The 17,645-nt window shown below is 36.3% G+C and overlaps 2 protein-coding genes across 4 annotated transcripts in view; one reads left to right on the top strand and one right to left on the bottom strand.

The window, feature by feature from the left end:
- The window catches only part of ldlrad4b (low density lipoprotein receptor class A domain containing 4b), a 60,498-nt gene extending 51,320 nt beyond the window's left edge, over positions 1-9,178 (top strand). For both annotated transcript variants that reach the window (XM_051866648.1, XM_051866649.1), the window contains 2 exons: positions 2,359-2,409; positions 3,884-9,178. In XM_051866648.1, the coding sequence (XP_051722608.1) occupies positions 2,359-2,409; positions 3,884-4,435 (603 nt within the window). In that variant the 3' untranslated portion in view covers positions 4,436-9,178. The remainder of the gene's footprint in view (positions 1-2,358; positions 2,410-3,883) is intronic.
- Positions 9,179-9,180: 2 nt separating this feature from the next.
- Positions 9,181-13,803, bottom strand: fam210ab (family with sequence similarity 210 member Ab). Of its 2 annotated transcripts, none has more exons than XM_051866650.1 (4): positions 13,639-13,803; positions 11,470-11,908; positions 10,767-10,878; positions 9,181-10,420 (listed from the first exon to the last, which is right to left on the bottom strand). In XM_051866650.1, exons 2-4 carry the CDS (start codon positions 11,871-11,873, stop codon positions 10,100-10,102), a joined length of 837 nt encoding a protein of 278 aa, XP_051722610.1. In that variant the 5' UTR covers positions 11,874-11,908; positions 13,639-13,803; the 3' UTR covers positions 9,181-10,099. The 2 variants fall into 2 exon arrangements, with proteins under 2 accessions (XP_051722610.1, XP_051722611.1); XM_051866651.1 differs by lacking the exon at positions 13,639-13,803 and adding an exon at positions 12,067-12,594.
- Positions 13,804-17,645: the final 3,842 nt, after the last annotated feature.

Here is a 17,645-nt window from a genome sequence, read left to right on the forward strand (position 1 = left end):
AAAACCAAAAAAAAAAAATGAGCAGAATATTTAAGTAAATCACCAGCAGAATAAAAAGGGATTGTTACAAAGATTTGAGAGTAGCATAGAGAAATTAAATGAGTTTTCAACAGTTTTTGGAAGGGCTGAGACTTCACAAAGGGACTATGAAGTGAGTTCAGGTGTCCAAGAGCAGTAAAGCTCATAAGGATCATCTAATCTTGTAGAACAACAAGCACCATCTTATATCATGTCTTAAATAATAAACATCATAGCTCCTTGACATGTGTTCCAGGCTGAGCCATGAAACATCAATTTCTAATACTGAATAGATGTATTTTTCACCTGCTGTGTCATCTCTAAGCCTTGTTTGGTATATATTATGCGGGTGAGCTTATATCTTAGAAAAGAAGAAAACAGCAGGGCCTAAAAGTCTCTTGAGTGGTGTGTGTGTGTGTGTGTGTGTGTGTGTGTGTGTGTGTGTGTGTGTGTGTGTGTGTGTGTGTGTGTGTGTGTGTGATGTTTACTTCTGGAAAGGTCTTCTTTTGTGTCTAATCCAAAATAACTTGCAGCAGTACACTGAGCTGATGAGAGAGAGCAGTGCGTGTGTGTGTGGGGGGGTGTCTCATCTCACCCGAGGGATGATTTTCAGTACATTTGCGCAGTTTGTAACCAGACAGACAGCAGGAAATTAATTGTTTACATTAGAAATATTAAGCATTGTATATCTAGAGGTTAGTGCACATCCTATGGAGTGCTTGAGGTGTGAGTTGTTCATGCAGTGGGCAACTAGACTGAGAATTTTCATGGAAAACTGAACTCTGCATAGGGATATATTACAGATTCACTACATGTAATTAAAATGCGACATATTACTCCTTCAGAAAAGGCAGTGTGTTTTGGAAGAGACACAATGGCAGTGTCCCTCTGAGACCAGGGCATGTTGATTACATTCAGCAGTTCTGTCTAGACGCCAGTCAAATAGACACGCGCAGCCCACTGCAGCACCCGGGAGAGACTGCTAAATGACTAGGACTTTTCATTTTCATTCATGAGGGAATGTGAGGGGGAGGGAAGCCAGCGAGGGAGGCAAGAAGTGATGTCTGGGAGAATGTTACTCTCTGGTTTTGTTTAGGTTTTTTAATTAGAATGGCTATATGGGCACAGAGCATTATTAGAATTTAAACAAATGGGGTCTGTCTGATTTATTCTACTTTTCTACTTCTTTTGCATTTTTAAAATGGATATAATTAGGGTTTAAGATATGGTTTTTGTTGTATTTATTTATTTTAATTTTTTAAATGTCATACATGAAATTTAAATATGGATATAGACACAGAGCATTATTAGAATGTAATTAATTGGCTTTATATAAAATATAATTAGGGTTTAACAAAGGGTTTAATTTTTTTGTTTGTTTTTAAATGTCATCTGTGCAATTTAAATAAGCAATAAGGTACTCGAGGCTGTGCTGTATCGTGAATAAGTCACGGCTGAAGGGGTATACTTATTCACGATACAGCACTAGCCTCGAGTACCTTATTGCTTTTATAAAATGGTTACCACATAATACAAATATTAAAGCCAAAAAATATGTATCAATTCAACTTTCATAAAGTAGAATCACTAAAAGCCTTCCTTCCGCCAGAAAAAATAGTCCCTGACCGTGAACAGCAACAGAAGTTACATTATTACGCCATTAGATGGCGGCAAAGACTGTCTTTATGAGTGTGTCAGTCAGTAGTGAAGACTTTTATATTGAAAAGACTGAATTGTAGTGAACACGGAACAAGACGCAACTGGCAAATGCTGTGACTAGTGCTGTCAGTCACGGGAAAACCCCTTAACTGTTAAAAGGACAAGATAATACATCGAACATTTAAAAATATTTTTTATTATGAACATAGGACTGACCTGAAGGAAAACGCTAAATCTGAATGCAGGTAATAAACTCGCTCACTCAATCTCTTTCTCACAATACTCTTCTACATAATACAGTAAGCTTCAATGAACAATAACAATTGAGAACAAACAGTTTACGCTGCTAAGAGTGGTTGCTAAGGGTGTTGTGTATTTTTTAAAATGAATTTTATTAATTATTAATTTATTTTTATTTATATTTTAATGTAATTTAGGTCAATGATTTTGGAGTTTTTCTGATATATTCATTTATGTCCATGGTTGAACTATTATTAGACATTGATTTTAAATGTTCCTCTTTAATCAATGATCAGTTGTTAACAAAATAATATTGACTAGTTATTAATTATGTATTAATATTTCAGTATCAATATTATTATATATCTATGTTAGACTGCTATCTTAAAATTCAAGTAATTCAGAATATTACATCTGTGTATTTTTCATTCTTGTTTGTAGGAGGGTTCTTTGTGGCCATCAGATAATGGGCTGAGACAAGGAGCATCTGAGGTAAGCTGAGTGTTTGTGTGTGTGTTTTTTGGCCCTATACTCTAAGGAGCTTGTTTCAAGGGTTGTTGTTCTCCTTGTATAAATGGCATGTCTGCCTGTAACAAGCAGTGAAGTCTCCTCAAGTGTATGTTGTCAATGCCTGTGTGTGCCTGTGCCTCTCAGTGTAGGCGTATGTGAGGGAGGATAGTCTCTGAGACTGTGTCTGTGTGTGATAGCACTTAAAATACCGTGTGTGGAGAGAATACATGCATATATATTCATTGTTTGTGTGTGGTGGTGTGGGGAGGGTGTCTCTCTCACCGGGATGCAGCCTCTCAGCAGTTCATTAATCTCTCACCCTCCTCTGGCAGCGTCTAGACGGTCGTCTGAGAGACCAGACACTCAGGGTCTATCTGCGTAAATTGCCTCCCATCAGCCTCAAACTCGCTAATGTAAACGTGGCCCCTGCAGTAATGAGGCTGATCTTATTGGCTAACTGACATGCAGATTTCACTCATATGAGGATATTTTATCAGCTGCATATTAGCATACTAATGTCTGGACTGGGGACTGTTTAAGTTTGGGGCTCTGGTGAGTTTATATGGAAATGGTAGAGTCATTATTTATCTGTGTGGATGTGGCATGAGTAGAATACCATTATTCTTCTGAATGAACACTTTTTTTGCTGTAAAAATAGATTTATTTCGATGTTCTACTTAGTCATCTAGACTCTTTCTCTCTTTCTTTGTCTTTTATGTGGTATGGGGCTGGGTGATATAGCTTAAAAATGTATCAAGATTTTATTTGCTTTTTATATAAATAAATATACAAATTAATTATTTTACAATATACAATTGTAATAGTAAGTATATATATATATATATATATATATATATATATATATAATCAAGAAAATAGCATCATTATTTATATATTTTTTTATTTATATTATTATCATTTCTTACAGTTTGGATTTGGATATGTATGTTTTTTAAATGGTATATAAGTGTGTTTTTGTTTTTCTTTGACCATACATGCAGTTTATTTTGCAAAATTCATTCTAAATATTTCATTTTATTTTATTTTATTTTATTTTATTTTATTTTATTTTATTTTTATGCACCAGTAGTTTAACGTTAACCATGTAAAATGCAAAAGCCTTATAAAATGCCACACAGGGATGATACAAACAAATTGTTGAATCAGTGTTTTCCTTGGAACAGACAGCTATCAAAAACTCATGAAAAGTATAAGTAAATAATATTGAATGTATTGACTTATACCCAAGTGGTAAAATACCTGGGCTGGTAATTAAAAGGTTCTGGGTTCAAACCCCACAAGGGATGATCCATGAGCTACTACTACCATTGTGCCCTCGAGCTTTGGATAATAGTATTTGCTAATGTCTAATTTTTAATTACTCATTTCATGACTTTAAAGCCAAGATGGCAGATTTTCATTTTAGTTCTTGCATTCTCTCTCTTCTCGTCTACAGGTGGTTTACGCTCCTCAGCCAAGGGACCGTTTCACCGCTCCCACTTTCATGCAGCACAACCGCTTCAGACGTTTCCAGCCTACCTACCCATACCTGCAGCACGAGATCGATCTGCCACCCACCATCTCGCTGTCAGACGGAGAGGAGCCGCCGCCGTATCAGGGCCCCTGCACACTGCAGCTGAGAGATCCCGAACAGCAGCTCGAGCTCAACAGAGAGTCCGTACGTGCCCCGCCCAACCGGACCATCTTCGACAGCGACCTCATTGACATGCACAGTTCAGGGGGTGGCGGTGGGCCGCGACCTCCCAGTAGCAACTCTGGGATCAGCGCCACCAGCTCCAGTACCCATGGACGCATGGAGGGCCCTCCGCCTGCTTATAGTCAAGTAATTGGGCAGCATTCGGGCATCGTACTTTACCTCCACCAGCACAGCAATAACCCGCCCGTCCCTGTCACTGTGCAGACTCCGCCCAGGGGCCAGACAGATTTAAACAGCCCAGAGAGCACAATAGCGCTAAGCAAAGACCCACAAAGGGAGGAGCTAGTGTGAGGGGGTGGGGCTAGCACACGATTGGCCGATCGCAATCACTCTCCACCCATAAAGGGAACAGGTTCTCCCTCTTGACACTCCCGTGCACAACAGCGCTTAATGTGTCTTCGCAACAAAAGCGAAACCATGTGTTTAAAAAAAAAAATAAGAATATGGAGCTGAGCTTACAAAAGAAAACATTTCATTCGTTTTCTGTCAGACCAGCTACGCTAAAACTGGGGTTTATGCACTGCCTGGAGTCTCCACCTTTATTGCTCTGTATTACTTGTGTATAGCCGACAAATTTAGAAAAAGTAATTCGCACACAAGACAGGCTTTTTGTTGTTGTTATTCTTGTTGGTTTTATCGTTGAATCCCCCTTGAACGCCCCCTCCTGCCCAACCCACACGTGACATACTAGCTGTGTGGATAGTAATTTCTTTTTCTTTTCTTTTTTTTTTTTTATTTAAAGACCGAGATCTGTGCAGCATGAACAAAACAAATGCGAAAAAGGGTGAAAATCCAAATCCTAGTGCCAAGGTTTATGCGAAAGGTGTCATGGGCGTTGACTGTCTTAAAGACTTGTTATACATTTAAATTGAAAACCTTTTCTGAACTTTTGCACTATTGTTGAGGTTAATCAGAGAAATTTGCGAATGGGGTAGTGGGGGGGTGATGTATGTGTTTACTGTTTGTACTGTCGTTTTCATGTAGATCCTATCATATGCTTCAGTGCGAGCTTTCTACCGAAAGGGAAGTGATCTTGTCTGTCTCAGCACAAGAAAAATCTCTGATCCAGCCTAAAATAACCTTGATCTAAAAGAGGCACAGAATACAGAGAGTCTGCTCTACTCTCATCTATCCTCACCACTGACATGTTCAGCCGCTTTCACAGACTCCAGCTGATCTGAGGTCAGTTGGCTGGTGGCACGGTTGACATTTTGCCTAAAAAGAAACTCACTTTACTTAGAGATCCGAACAGGTTTTGACATGTTATGAGATTGTCGCTTATTCTAAAGAGGTTCTCCAACCTTTTTCTCATCAACTCTTTTTTGTTATTATCATATATTTATTATAAAATTCATATATAGACAGAAATAATAAACTCTTAATGGTATTTTCTCTATAGACTCCAATGAAACTATAATAATTATAAATAATAATAATAATACATCTGTCTCTCTGTGTGTGTGTATATATATATATATATATATATATATATATGTATATATATATATATATATATATATATATGAGATTTGATTATGATATTTTATGGGATTTTCTTTCCTCATTAGAGTCTGTCAAGAAAATAGCATCTTTACAATTTTAAGGTCACCATTTCATGCTCTTTGCACCGAATGAACCTATAAAATAATCCAGTTCTCTATTGTAGTGCATTTTATTTGATCTTGAGTCACTACCTGATAACATTTTCCACACTTTTTGTTTGGGTTTTTACCTCTTACAGACAATACCAGAACATAGACATTCATTGGCATAATCTTCTAATCAAAATGCCAATGTGGTCGAAGGATTAAAAAAAAAAAAAACCTGTTTTGCGTGTTGTATTATCTAGTCCCCAACAAGAAATAATCAGGTTTAAAAATGTGGTAAAGTTAAGGGCTAATGTGATGGGCATTTTTGAAAATACCTATTTTTACCCAGCAATCCTCTGTCCTGTTGCCTTTGCTCTCACTCTGTCACCAATCTGAGTGAACCCGACCCTGACACCAGCTCCAGCGCGCACCAGTCCTAAACACTGAACTCTCTTCCTGTCCATATGTGTTCCTCTTATTTGCCACGTAGACATACAGTCAGGAAATCCAAGATCTGTACTCAGAGCGGCTCTCTGCATTCAATTTAAGCTTGGGTGTAATTGATAACAATCATTTAGGCCGAGATAGAGGATGTTGCTCTGACCAAGAATCTGGTGCAGAGGTAGAGAAAATCTCGAAGAAAGCCCAAAGACTCTCTTACCAGTTAGTGCACACACATCCCTTTAATAAGGAGACTGAAGACTGAGCCCCTGTTTTTAGTCACCACTGAGTCTGTCAAGGACAGATGGACTTGTGAATAGGCCTTGGTGATTTTTTTTTTTTTTTTTTTTTTTTTTTGTGCTGGGGATGATGGTCAACAAAAAAAAATCAAAAGCAACACACTCACCTTTATAAGCTACTCTATTTGTACTCGGAATGTTAGAGTTGGCCAATCAAAATGTGTTTGAATGCTTTTATTTCATGTCTGTGTTGGTTGGCTTTATTCTTTTCTTTCTCTGCTCTTGGTGGGATTTTTATTTTTATTTTTTTTGTCTATGTGGACATAAATAATGCTGTCTGGACCCGTGTGCTCCAAACTAGACTAAACAGATCAACACTCTCCTCTTTCTAGAACCACAACAAACTGGGCTAGATTTGGAATTTTAGAATCTTAGCAGTTACATACCTTGGCAAAAATGATGGAATCACCACATTCACCCAGCTTTTTTGCTATAAAGCAAATGAACAAATGACAGATATGACACAAAACAATGTCTGTTTAATAGCTGATCATTGTGGTTTTATGAAATATACCTCAAACAAATTAAATTAGTTTTTTAATTAATGGCATAGTTTTACAGAATAAGTAGAGGAAAAAACGCAGAATTACTTAAAATGTTGTATAATGCTGTAAATGCTACTAATTTAAATATGTTTGAGGTATGTTTCACAAAATCAAAATTTTCAGCTAAACAAAAATGTGTTAATTTGATATGAAGTAAAAAAGCTGGTGAAAGTGTGGTGATTTTATTGCTTTTGAATGGGGCTGTAGGCTAGAATTCTAGAATCACTTTTAGTTTCTAGATTTCTAGCCAATTTAAATGTAATAATCCCATAATTTTAAAATCCAGAATCCCAGAAAGTCCCATAAGAAAGGCTAGATTAATTCTAGAATTCCAGCAGCTAAACTCACAATAGAATTTTAGAGTGGTTTGAATGGTGTATATATGCTCTTGTCTTTCAAGCACATGCTTTAAAAGCTCACAACTTCATCAACACTTTGCAGAGTCCGGGAGATGTTCCTCTCAGACCGTCTGGGAAAATTAAACAAGGCTACAAAGAGCAAAGCAAGAGCACAATGTCACTGCATTCAGAACTGTATCCTATTTAAGAGCCCTTTCCCTGTTACCTTTCCCTCTGTTCTTTTCACTGGCTGTCTTCAATAGTCCGTTTCATTAGTCAGTTTGCTGCTCCCGCTGTTGCTGCTGCTGCTATGCTGCTTCTCATCTGCTGCACTTTTTGTTTTGCCTGTCTGTCCATCATCCATCCTTGCACCATCCTGGTAAAAATGCTTCCCTTTGTCCTCCACAATTTGTTTCCATCTCAAAGAAAGAGCTTTGTGTCGTTTTCTACTGTCCAAGGAGTTTGCATGTTACTCACAAGCTGAATCGGTGCCTATCGATCGTGTTGTTTTTGAGCGACGTAGGAACCCACTTGCACTCTAAAAGTTCCCACCTTAGCTGTGCCTCACTTCCAATGGTGCTTTCTTCTTCTGTGTAATGTTTTTTTTTAATCTTCTTTTATTTGTAAGGTGCTGTAAATAAAGTTAGTATGTATGCACATATCCTACCCAATGGGTAGAAACCACAGAAAAAAGACATTGTTAATAATGTAACAATTTATAGTTGATATAAATATTTTAACATGGTGGCAACGGATTTGTAAATGCCTAATGTTCAAATGTGCTTTTTTTTTTTCTTTTTTTCTTTTTTTTTTGGCGAACAAGGAAATTCATTATCAGAAAGATGCTTAATTATGAAAAGACTAAACTACAGAGCATTTCACAGATTTTTATCGAGTAACATCTTGCTACGGAAAGAAAGAAAATGCTGTTCTGGATTAGATAGTTTATTTAAACACTGCCCCAACTACAAAAGGCACATATATACACATGGATTTATTTGACTAGTTTTTAATCAGAAAACCATTCTAACTTACTTAAACTAAGTCATAAATTGAGATCAGCGAATGGAATCTAGTTAGCAGTGCCAGACTCCCACTCACAGACACAAACGCTGAGGGATTGTGATATGACAGTCTTGCTTAAAACAAGTGTTCATTTTAATCCCAACATGTACATGATTTTCATGCCACCCTGTGTTGTGCTTCCTGTATTTGCAAGTTTAATAATGAACCAAATGAGAGATGTAGTTTTAACATTCTTATTTTTGTTATATACTGTATTTCAGACATTCTTGTGTATGTGGTGTATAGGAGCAAAAAAAAAAAAAATTTTAAATTGCAAATATTTATGTGCTGGTGCTCCACTGTACAGTAGCTTGTATTCGCATGTCTATAGTTATATACCTGAAGATAATGTACATAGCGATGCCATTTTGACTACAAGCACCTGACTAACAGCAGTTGCGACATTTTGAGCAATGTACCGAGATGCTTTTGAAGCTTTAGACTTGTTTTACTCTGATGCTTATCGAGTGTCTGATAACAGACATTCAGAATTAAAAAGCAACACAATATCAGACCTTTTACTCTCTAAATTTCCCCCCGGCTCATGTTACTTTGTATGTTCATGTGCGTGGACATTTTATAAACATGCACATACATATTTATTTTATTTACATCATTGTGTTGTAATGCTTTTTTTTTTTTTTCAGAAAAAGTAATCAAAACATGTTGCTCTAATCACTGTTATAGTCAAACTTTTATGCTTGTACTTCTGCTGTTGTCCAACTGCAGTTAAACTAATAAACTAAAAGTACCAGTTGCTGGTGTGTCTTAATACTTTTATTGAAATAATATCCTGTACATGTTGTCGTATCAATTTTATTATTCTCTCAATGAACATTGGCATATTGAGATGATTTGAGTTTAGATTAAAAAACTAGCAGCTTCATTCAAGTAAAAACATTTTTAAATGTCACAAAAGAAACAAAGTGGGTTATTAATTGTCTTTATTACCCACTGACTTTTTAAGCAGTCCAGATACTCCATAAACACTAGTGCAATTCAAGACATTGTACAGTCCAGACTGCTGTGTAGGTAATATGCACACAAACTCAAATACAAACACGTACATGATAAAACAAATGAAAATCATTAAATATAGATATCAATGTTAATTATCACTTGGTTATCAAATAGAAATATTTTCAGTACTCCTACCTTAAAACAATTAAACTAAAATAAACTCACTCAAATGCTCTTAATATGATTTTGGCTTAATTCAGTAATAATAATTTAGTATTATTGCTAGTTCAAGTTCGTTTCTCTCCGAAGACTCAACATGTAGATTCAAGTGTATGGAAACCATTTGACATGATAATAGAGCTTGTGTGCGAACATTCAATACCTTAAAGGGATAGTTCACCAAAAAATGTAAATTCTGTCATCATTTACTCACCCTCATGTTGTTCCAAACCCATATGAACACAAATTATTTTTTTGTCAATACAATGAAAGTCAATTGTTTTGAATGCCACTAAGTTTCCTTACATGGACATAAAAAAATTTTTTTTGGTTGAAAAGTCATTTTTGGTTGAACTGTCCCTTTAAGTAAACACCAAACACTTTGTGACATTGTGAGTAATTACTGATCATGTGAAACATTCCTCAATCCGCTTAGTTTTTAGAAATTATTCTTTTCCCTTAGTTGACAGCTTGATTCGACCACAGCAAGCCATGCAGCCTAGTCGGCTTTCTTACGGAAAGACATTTTGTCTTTCGTCTCCTGCAGTTTCTCAGAAAATTTGTCTTTCGTTTCAGAGAATCTCTCTTTAGTCTCCTCCATTCTTTCTGAGAGCATTTCTTTGGTTTCCTCCATCTTCTCTGAAAACCTCTCTTTCGTCTCCTCCATTTTTTCACTCAGTAGTTCCCTGGTTTCCTCCATTTTGTCTTGCAGGTACCCTTTAACAGGCGGAGGGGTGGAGAGGTATCCGTGTTTGCGGAGGTACTGTACAGACAGGGATGTGCCGCCCAGTGTAACGGTGTATCGGGCAGGAGTAGCGAGCTGTGACCAGTTAGACAAAGTGATAAAAACACATTCACAACGATTATTCATATATTATATACATTTAAATCAAAGTAAAAAAATCTTAGATTTTGTGGTTACACTTTATTTTAAGGTGTCTTTGTTACACTGTAATTATATATTTAAGTACTGAGTAATATTAAGTAACTACATGTACTTACTGAAGGGTTAGGATTAGGGTTTGTTTTGGTTTAGGGTTAGTTGCATGTAATTATGCATAATTTATAGTTATTAGTAAGGTAACTACATGTAACATGTAACAATGACACTAAAATAAAGTGTTTTTTTATATAATAAAATATATAATAAAGTTCTGTTTATATACCTTATACATGGCATAGGCTGTGAGTGCATAGCCACCCTGGGAATCTCGCAAAATTCCCACCATCCAATCCGGTAAACCGATAAACTCCAGAAACGGGACCAGATTCACTCCTCTGCGGAGAACATTAACATGTCACTCATTTATCTTTACAAAAGAGAGATTGTTTGCTTTTGTAACCTCAAAGTGTTGTTTGTATAGCAGTAGTTGATTGTCCAGATGATGCTGGTAAAGCTTGTCTGTCCTGCTTAAGCTCAGACAGACCTATCTGGTAAAACTCCATCTCCCTGCCAGCCTCACCTTAAGGTCTGAGCACTCAGTCTGTATGTTCAAACTCACTTCAATTCATGTAGATTACTCAATTCAGAACTCTTCTAGCCCATCAAGTACCACAAGACAACCAATCAACATACATAATGAGCTCAATTACATATGTAAATACATCATATTCATAAAGTTACATTAATTGTAGTGAAGCGCATTATATCGGTACCATATTAGTTATCAGATTATTTTTAAATGTCTTAATTTATTTTAATAGTGCATGCTCATTTCCATTCTTTTCTATATTTAGATTACCTTTGCTGTCAACTAATATTCACTTTATCTTTAAAAACACTCATTTAATAACACTGTAAATGTAATTGTCATCTTGTTAAGTTTTACTAATGGTGTGTTTCTGTGTAGGATGCTGATGGTCACTTACTTCATTGCAGCATAATAGAAGCTCCCAAACCACACTGTGGACGTGACGATGTGCACAGGCACCATGACTTTACCATACTGTTTAAACGTCTTTTTAAACCTCTGGAAGAGCCCGATAGATTTGTCCTGCAGAGGGTCGACATCACCCTTACTCTGAAGTTCAGACCCTGTATCAGGCTTATACAGACCCTCAGTCCCTGCTAGACTCTGCGGAGGATTTAATGGCGTTTCTTCCTCTGTGGACGTTTTGAGGCCCTCCTTCGTCCTGATGACATTAGTGCAACTGAAGCAGCGTGAGGTCTGGACGGTCACAGGAAGCTCACGTGCAGCCCAGGTGTGACCCAGGTACGCAGAGCGCAGCAGGACCACACGCCGCAGTGTGACTGGAGCCCACATCCGCTGCATCACCTCCCCCACCTACAGAGCGCCACCTAAAGGACCTGGACAGTGTCAAACAAGTTACACACACAAGCTATTAAAGGGTTAGTTCACCCAAAAATGAAAATAATGTCATTAATTACTCACCCTCTCGTCGCTTTATAATATTAAGGTAGAACCACTGTACTCACATGAACTGTTTTAAATATGTTTTAAGTACCTTTCTGGATCTTGAGAGGTTCGGTGACATTGCTGGCAATAGAGGCCTCACTGAGCCATCGGACTTCATCAAAAATATCTTAATTTGTGTTCCGAAGATGAATGAAGGTCTTACGGGTGTGGAACGACATTTTCATTTTTGGGTGAACTAACCCTTTAACATCTGGCTAATGATCTACAGTAGCAGTTAAAAATTTGGTCACACTTGAATTTGTTTCTCATTACTTTAAAATCCTTTTGATTTTTTGAATGAAAGGCTGGAAATTACAAATATAAAAGTATGAATTACTTAATTATTTTAATTTTAAAATAAATACTATATATATATCCGTGCTTCCCACGCACGACTTTACCTGGGTGGGACATTTAAAAAGTATATTTGGTGACACATTTTTGCTTTTATTATTTTTTATCCTATTATACTTTTTTATCCACCCGAGATAATGAAACCATCTGCGATCGATTTAGTAGAAAATCTCCCCTCACTCTACGTCTGTGTGTGTGAGAACGGTTTACTACCACTATATATATTATATATATATATATATATATATATATATATATATATATATATATATATAATTTTTATTACAATTTTATTTAATAATAATTATTTTGTATGTAGGAGTTAGCCGCCTGGATAATGACGCTAAATGCAGCTAACTAGTGCCAAGGATACATGGAAATTTGTTCAATAAAAACATCCTGATTTCAATCTATGAAAAAATAGTTACTTTGAAGAAGATAAAAACATTATGTAATATGACTTTTAAAAAAAACAAGTACTATGTTGACTCTGCTTTAGGTTACTGTAATGCAACCTAAAATGTTTTTGGAAGTTTTAAACTTGACTATATATGATCTATTCTAGTTAGACATAAGTCACACAGGCTGAGCATGATGAACACATGCCATTGGTCAGGTTAGGGTCATGGCTCTCTGTCAAACACCAGACTGATCAGGTTAAAGACAAAGTACTGTAATTCCAAAGATTAACGAGGTTAGTTTTAACCAGTCAGCTAAACTTGACAAATCATCTGTTTATTATTTTTGCAGTGATGAGAATATTCCCTTAAACTTTCTTCAGTGTTTTATATTTTAACACAACTGTAAAATGTTTCCAACCTTCTAAGCAAAAGACCAAGCATCTTAGCCGATAAATTAAAGTTGTGTTTTATGTTTAGCTTCATAACATTATATGAATAGAGATATTTACTCAGTCACAAAAGTGTCAACACATTTAATCCACTAGAAGTTTAGGGATAAATTCCTGAAAGTGTTTTTATGAACTAACACCAATCTGCCCGGAACTAAGCATGATCAATAAGCTATATGTTATTCTTTTACGTATGACATTGGGGGTTGTTATGGAGGACATAGACGTTTGCAGAAGTAGAAACACTACAGCTCAAGTTAACAGGGCCCTGATCTGAACTTCAACACACCGCTTTGCCACTCCTACAGGATCACACATACATACACACACACACCCAGAACAGCTGAAACAACACCAAATATATCAGCTTTAAGAAATAGTTAGAAATAGTTCGTTAGAAACAGAGTGGCAACTTACATTCACCTCTTGAAGGTCTGCTGTGTGATTAAGGGGAGTCCGCGCAGCGCTTCATACCTCTACAGACTCATGTCATGTACACGCACGTTCTCCAGACATATCCACATGGAGCTGCTGCGCGCGGCATCATGGGAAGTGTAGTCACTTGAGGGTTAGCAAATGATCGCTCTGCTTAGGTTAGCCTTGAACATTTATCCGTCTTAGAGACTTTTGTATTTGTCTTGGAATTAGCGATGTTGGTTAGACTTTTATACCCCTATATATATATATATATAGAGAGAGAGAGAGAGAGAGAGAGAGAGAGAGAGAGATCTTTATTTCCGTATGCTTTTATTACTATTATTTTATTAATTTTTAAACTTTGCTTTAATTTATTTTTAAATGTATTCTTGCTGCTGTTGATGTTGTTGTTCTTATTATTATGTACTATTGTCGTTATTGTTGTTGATGTTGTTGTTATTTTGTATAATTTCTTGTATTTTTTGAATGAGTTATGTTACTAGCTAAATAAAGCATTAAAAATATAACAATAAAAATAATTTTAAAATAATTTTAATTAACGTTATTTTATTCTGCACTAAATTCTATACTATTCTATACTTCTGAATTTTACTCTATTCCGTATTGTGTTAGAATAAGTTATTTGAATGTACCGTTCTTAAATGATCATTTCTATTAATATTTCGATCATTCTCCATTCCTATCAAAGCAATAAAAAGGAAAAGTTGGTATGCCAACGGTTGGATATGGTTTAATTTTTTCCCCCGTTTCTCCAAGAAGCTGCAGTTACATTTTTATCCACTAGATGGGAGTAAAATTGGGAGAAACGCGTAGCTCTTCATAAACTCAAGCAGCAGAATAGAGCAAGGGGGTTTCATTGCCTCACAGCAAGAAGGTCTCCGGTTCGAGTCCCAGTTGAACCAGGAAGCCTTTCTGTGTGGACTTAGCATGTGTCTGCGTGGATCTCTTGGTACTGTGTGATATCTCAGTGGCTGATGTTTTGTATTAAAATGGGAATACAGTGAATCATATCTTAGGGTCTCCCTTTGATCACTGCTTTAGAGCTTTCAGACGACCCCTCTCTGTTCAAGAACCTTTCATTCTCTTTCTGTTGATGTCCAAATGGACAATAAAGTAAAGATCAGTACAGGTAAATTGGAATCTGCTTTATTTTATTATTTAATAATTGTTTGTTTGATTTCCTAGAGGCACAGAGAAGCAATCAGTAATAATTTGTGGACATTGGTAAAGCCTAATAAAAGTCACATAAATGTAACGACATGACATAATTATGTCCTTCATGACCCTGGTGCCTTCTCCCTCCAATCATCTACCTTCATCAGGTTAGGCTTCATAAGTGAATCAACAACATGTGCTCCCCTTTCACTGGCTCTTATCTCTCTTTGATTTTTGTTGTTATGCAACTAAGATGATTAAAAAAATTCTTCTTGTCATCTTGTCAGTTAATAAGACAGCGGGCCCCAGAGTCAATACAGAAAGCTAAATTCAAAGAAAATTAAGAAGATTAGACAAAAAGTGGAACAGAAAAACAAGATAATGGCAATTTCATTAAATGTCATCATACATTTAGTTTGACTTGAAAATAACAGGGCAAATATCCACATGCAGAGATGTTCAAATGCTGGGCAGCATTAGTGTTCTGGTACTTTCTCTAATACCATGGGGGCCTCAAATCACATCTCATGACCAATATCTCATGATCATTATTAGTGTAAAACAAGACATGAAGAGAGTCACTACTAGGAAGGTTGAAGGTTAACGTAACTGAGTATTTGTAAGCAGATTAAAACATTCTTATGTGGATGAATAGGGTCACTAAGCAGCAGATCTGGGTGATCACTTCAAAGGGGTCACCATGTTAAATATATTATACAAATGAATCACATACTATTATCTAAAAGTGTTGAAGGCAATATGAAATGAATGAGAATTAGTATACAAACAAATATGTTCAAGTACAACTGAAAAACTTAAATTTAGAAGTGATGTGTGTTCCATACTCTAAATGCACACACATAGCAGTGAGTATTGAACACACACAGCCCTTTTTTTGTTGTTTTTGGTGGTGGGGGGTAGGTGCCTTGCTCAAGGGCACCTTAGTTGTGGGTAATGAGAGTGGAAGAGAGAGCTGTTCATTCATTCCCCCTATACATTTCCTGTTGGTGCTGAGACTCAAACCTGCAACCTGCAAACCTGCAGGTTACAAGTCCAACTCTCTAACCATTAGGCCACAACTGCCTAATTTAAATATAAGCTGTGGAAGGACTTCATATCAATAAATAAATGCTGCTCATCGCCATAGTTTATATATCAAATCAGACTCAATGCATCAGTAGTGACTGGTTGAAGAACTTAATTCAGGTCCAATCAGCCCTCATTACACTGTATGCAAATCTCTTCTGACAGAGCTGATTGGTTGTCAAAGAGGAAACCTTGAAACAAAAAGTCCTTCCTGCTGGGATATTGACACTCAGACCTTTGGCTTTCTTACAAGTGCATTGACCTCCCAGTCTAAAGACTGCTCAATCTGATCTTGTGGCAAGGTCGAAGTATGTGTGAACAAAAAGAGCTTTTACAAACCTGCCTGAGAAAATAAAAAATATTGTTTCATCAGATGCATGTCAGTCTAGGTCAGAACCTGTCAAGGTGAAATCAGAGCTAATGTGAGAGTTGGAGACATACACTGAAAATTTTTTTTGTTGGATTGGAAGTTTGTTGTGTCGGTCCCACATGAATCAATTAAGTTAAACAAACAATTTGTTCATGTAATTTCAACATAGAATGAAGACATTTTAAGTGACCCAATTAAGTAGTCTCAAAGTGAATTTTATACAGCTTACTGATATGATTCAGACATTCAATTCCAATTATTCTGTCATCCAGTTCAACTTCACATATTTTAGTGTCACTGAAATAAATTATAAGATTGCAGCAAACTAATAAACTTTTAGCTAGTAATATCACACATTAACATCTTAAATACTAAGCATTTAATGCTTCTTCCACAAAACAGTTGTGAACTTAGTTGTATCAGCCTAAGCAAATGCTCCACTCTTCTCCACAGTGGTAACCCACTGTAATTTAAATTGTTCTAATAATTCCAACATAACTGAACATTAAACACAATTACACACTATCAATCTCTCCCTTTTCTCATCTTGCTCAAAAATACATAAAATATCACTTAATTTCAACATTTTTCTCTTTCTTGATTTAGCCATATGCAAAGCATGCTGGGAAAACTGACTGTCATTGAAATCTCGTAAAGGAACAAAACCGACCATCATTGAGTTCTCGTAAACAAACAAAACTGAACATCATTGAAATCTCGTAACGGAACAAAACCAACTGTCACTAAAATCTCGTTAAGAAACAAAGCCGACCATCATTAAAATCTTGTTAGGAAACAAGACCAAGTATCATCGAAATCTCGTAACCAAATAAAACAGACCTCATTGAAATCTCATAACCGAATAAAACTGTCCATCACTGAGATCTCGTAACCGAACAAAACCGACCATCATTGAAATCTCGTAAAAGAGCAAAACATACCGTATTGAGATCTCGTAACTGAACAAATTAAAATTTGACTGACTGACAATGAAAACCGACTGTCATTGAAATCTCATAAAAGAAACAAAACTGACCATCATTGAGATCTCGTAACAAAACAAAACCAACTGTCTTTGAAATCTCGTAAAAGAAACAAGGAACAAACCGGCCCGCAATTAAAATATCATTAGGAAACAAAACCAAGTGTCATTGAAATCTCGTAATCCGAATAAAATAGACATCATTGAAATCTCGTAACGGAACAAAACCGACTGTCTTTGAAATCTTGTAAAATATCAACGGAACAAAACCGACTGACACTGAAAACTGACCGTCATTGAGATCTCGTAACCGAACGAAACCGGCCGTCACTGAAATCTCATGACCGAATAAAACAGACATCACTGAAATCTTGTAACCAAATAAAAAAATGA

This window comes from Ctenopharyngodon idella, chromosome 16 (assembly GCF_019924925.1).
Source record: "Ctenopharyngodon idella isolate HZGC_01 chromosome 16, HZGC01, whole genome shotgun sequence".
Taxonomy (NCBI): domain Eukaryota; kingdom Metazoa; phylum Chordata; class Actinopteri; order Cypriniformes; family Xenocyprididae; genus Ctenopharyngodon; species Ctenopharyngodon idella.

What these genes read in the sequence shown, in the direction of transcription:
- fam210ab (XM_051866650.1), bottom strand. Translation starts at nt 11,873, where the DNA reads ATGCAGCGGATGTGGGCTCCAGTCACACTGCGGCGTGTGGTCCTGCTG. An exon ending in TTCTATTATGCTGCAATGAA is followed by an intron (nt 10,879 to 11,469) that starts GTAAGTGACCAT and finishes TGTTCTCCGCAG; the next exon opens with AGGAGTGAATCTGGTCCCGT. An exon ending in CAGCCTATGCCATGTATAAG is followed by an intron (nt 10,421 to 10,766) that starts GTATATAAACAG and finishes AACTGGTCACAG; the next exon opens with CTCGCTACTCCTGCCCGATA.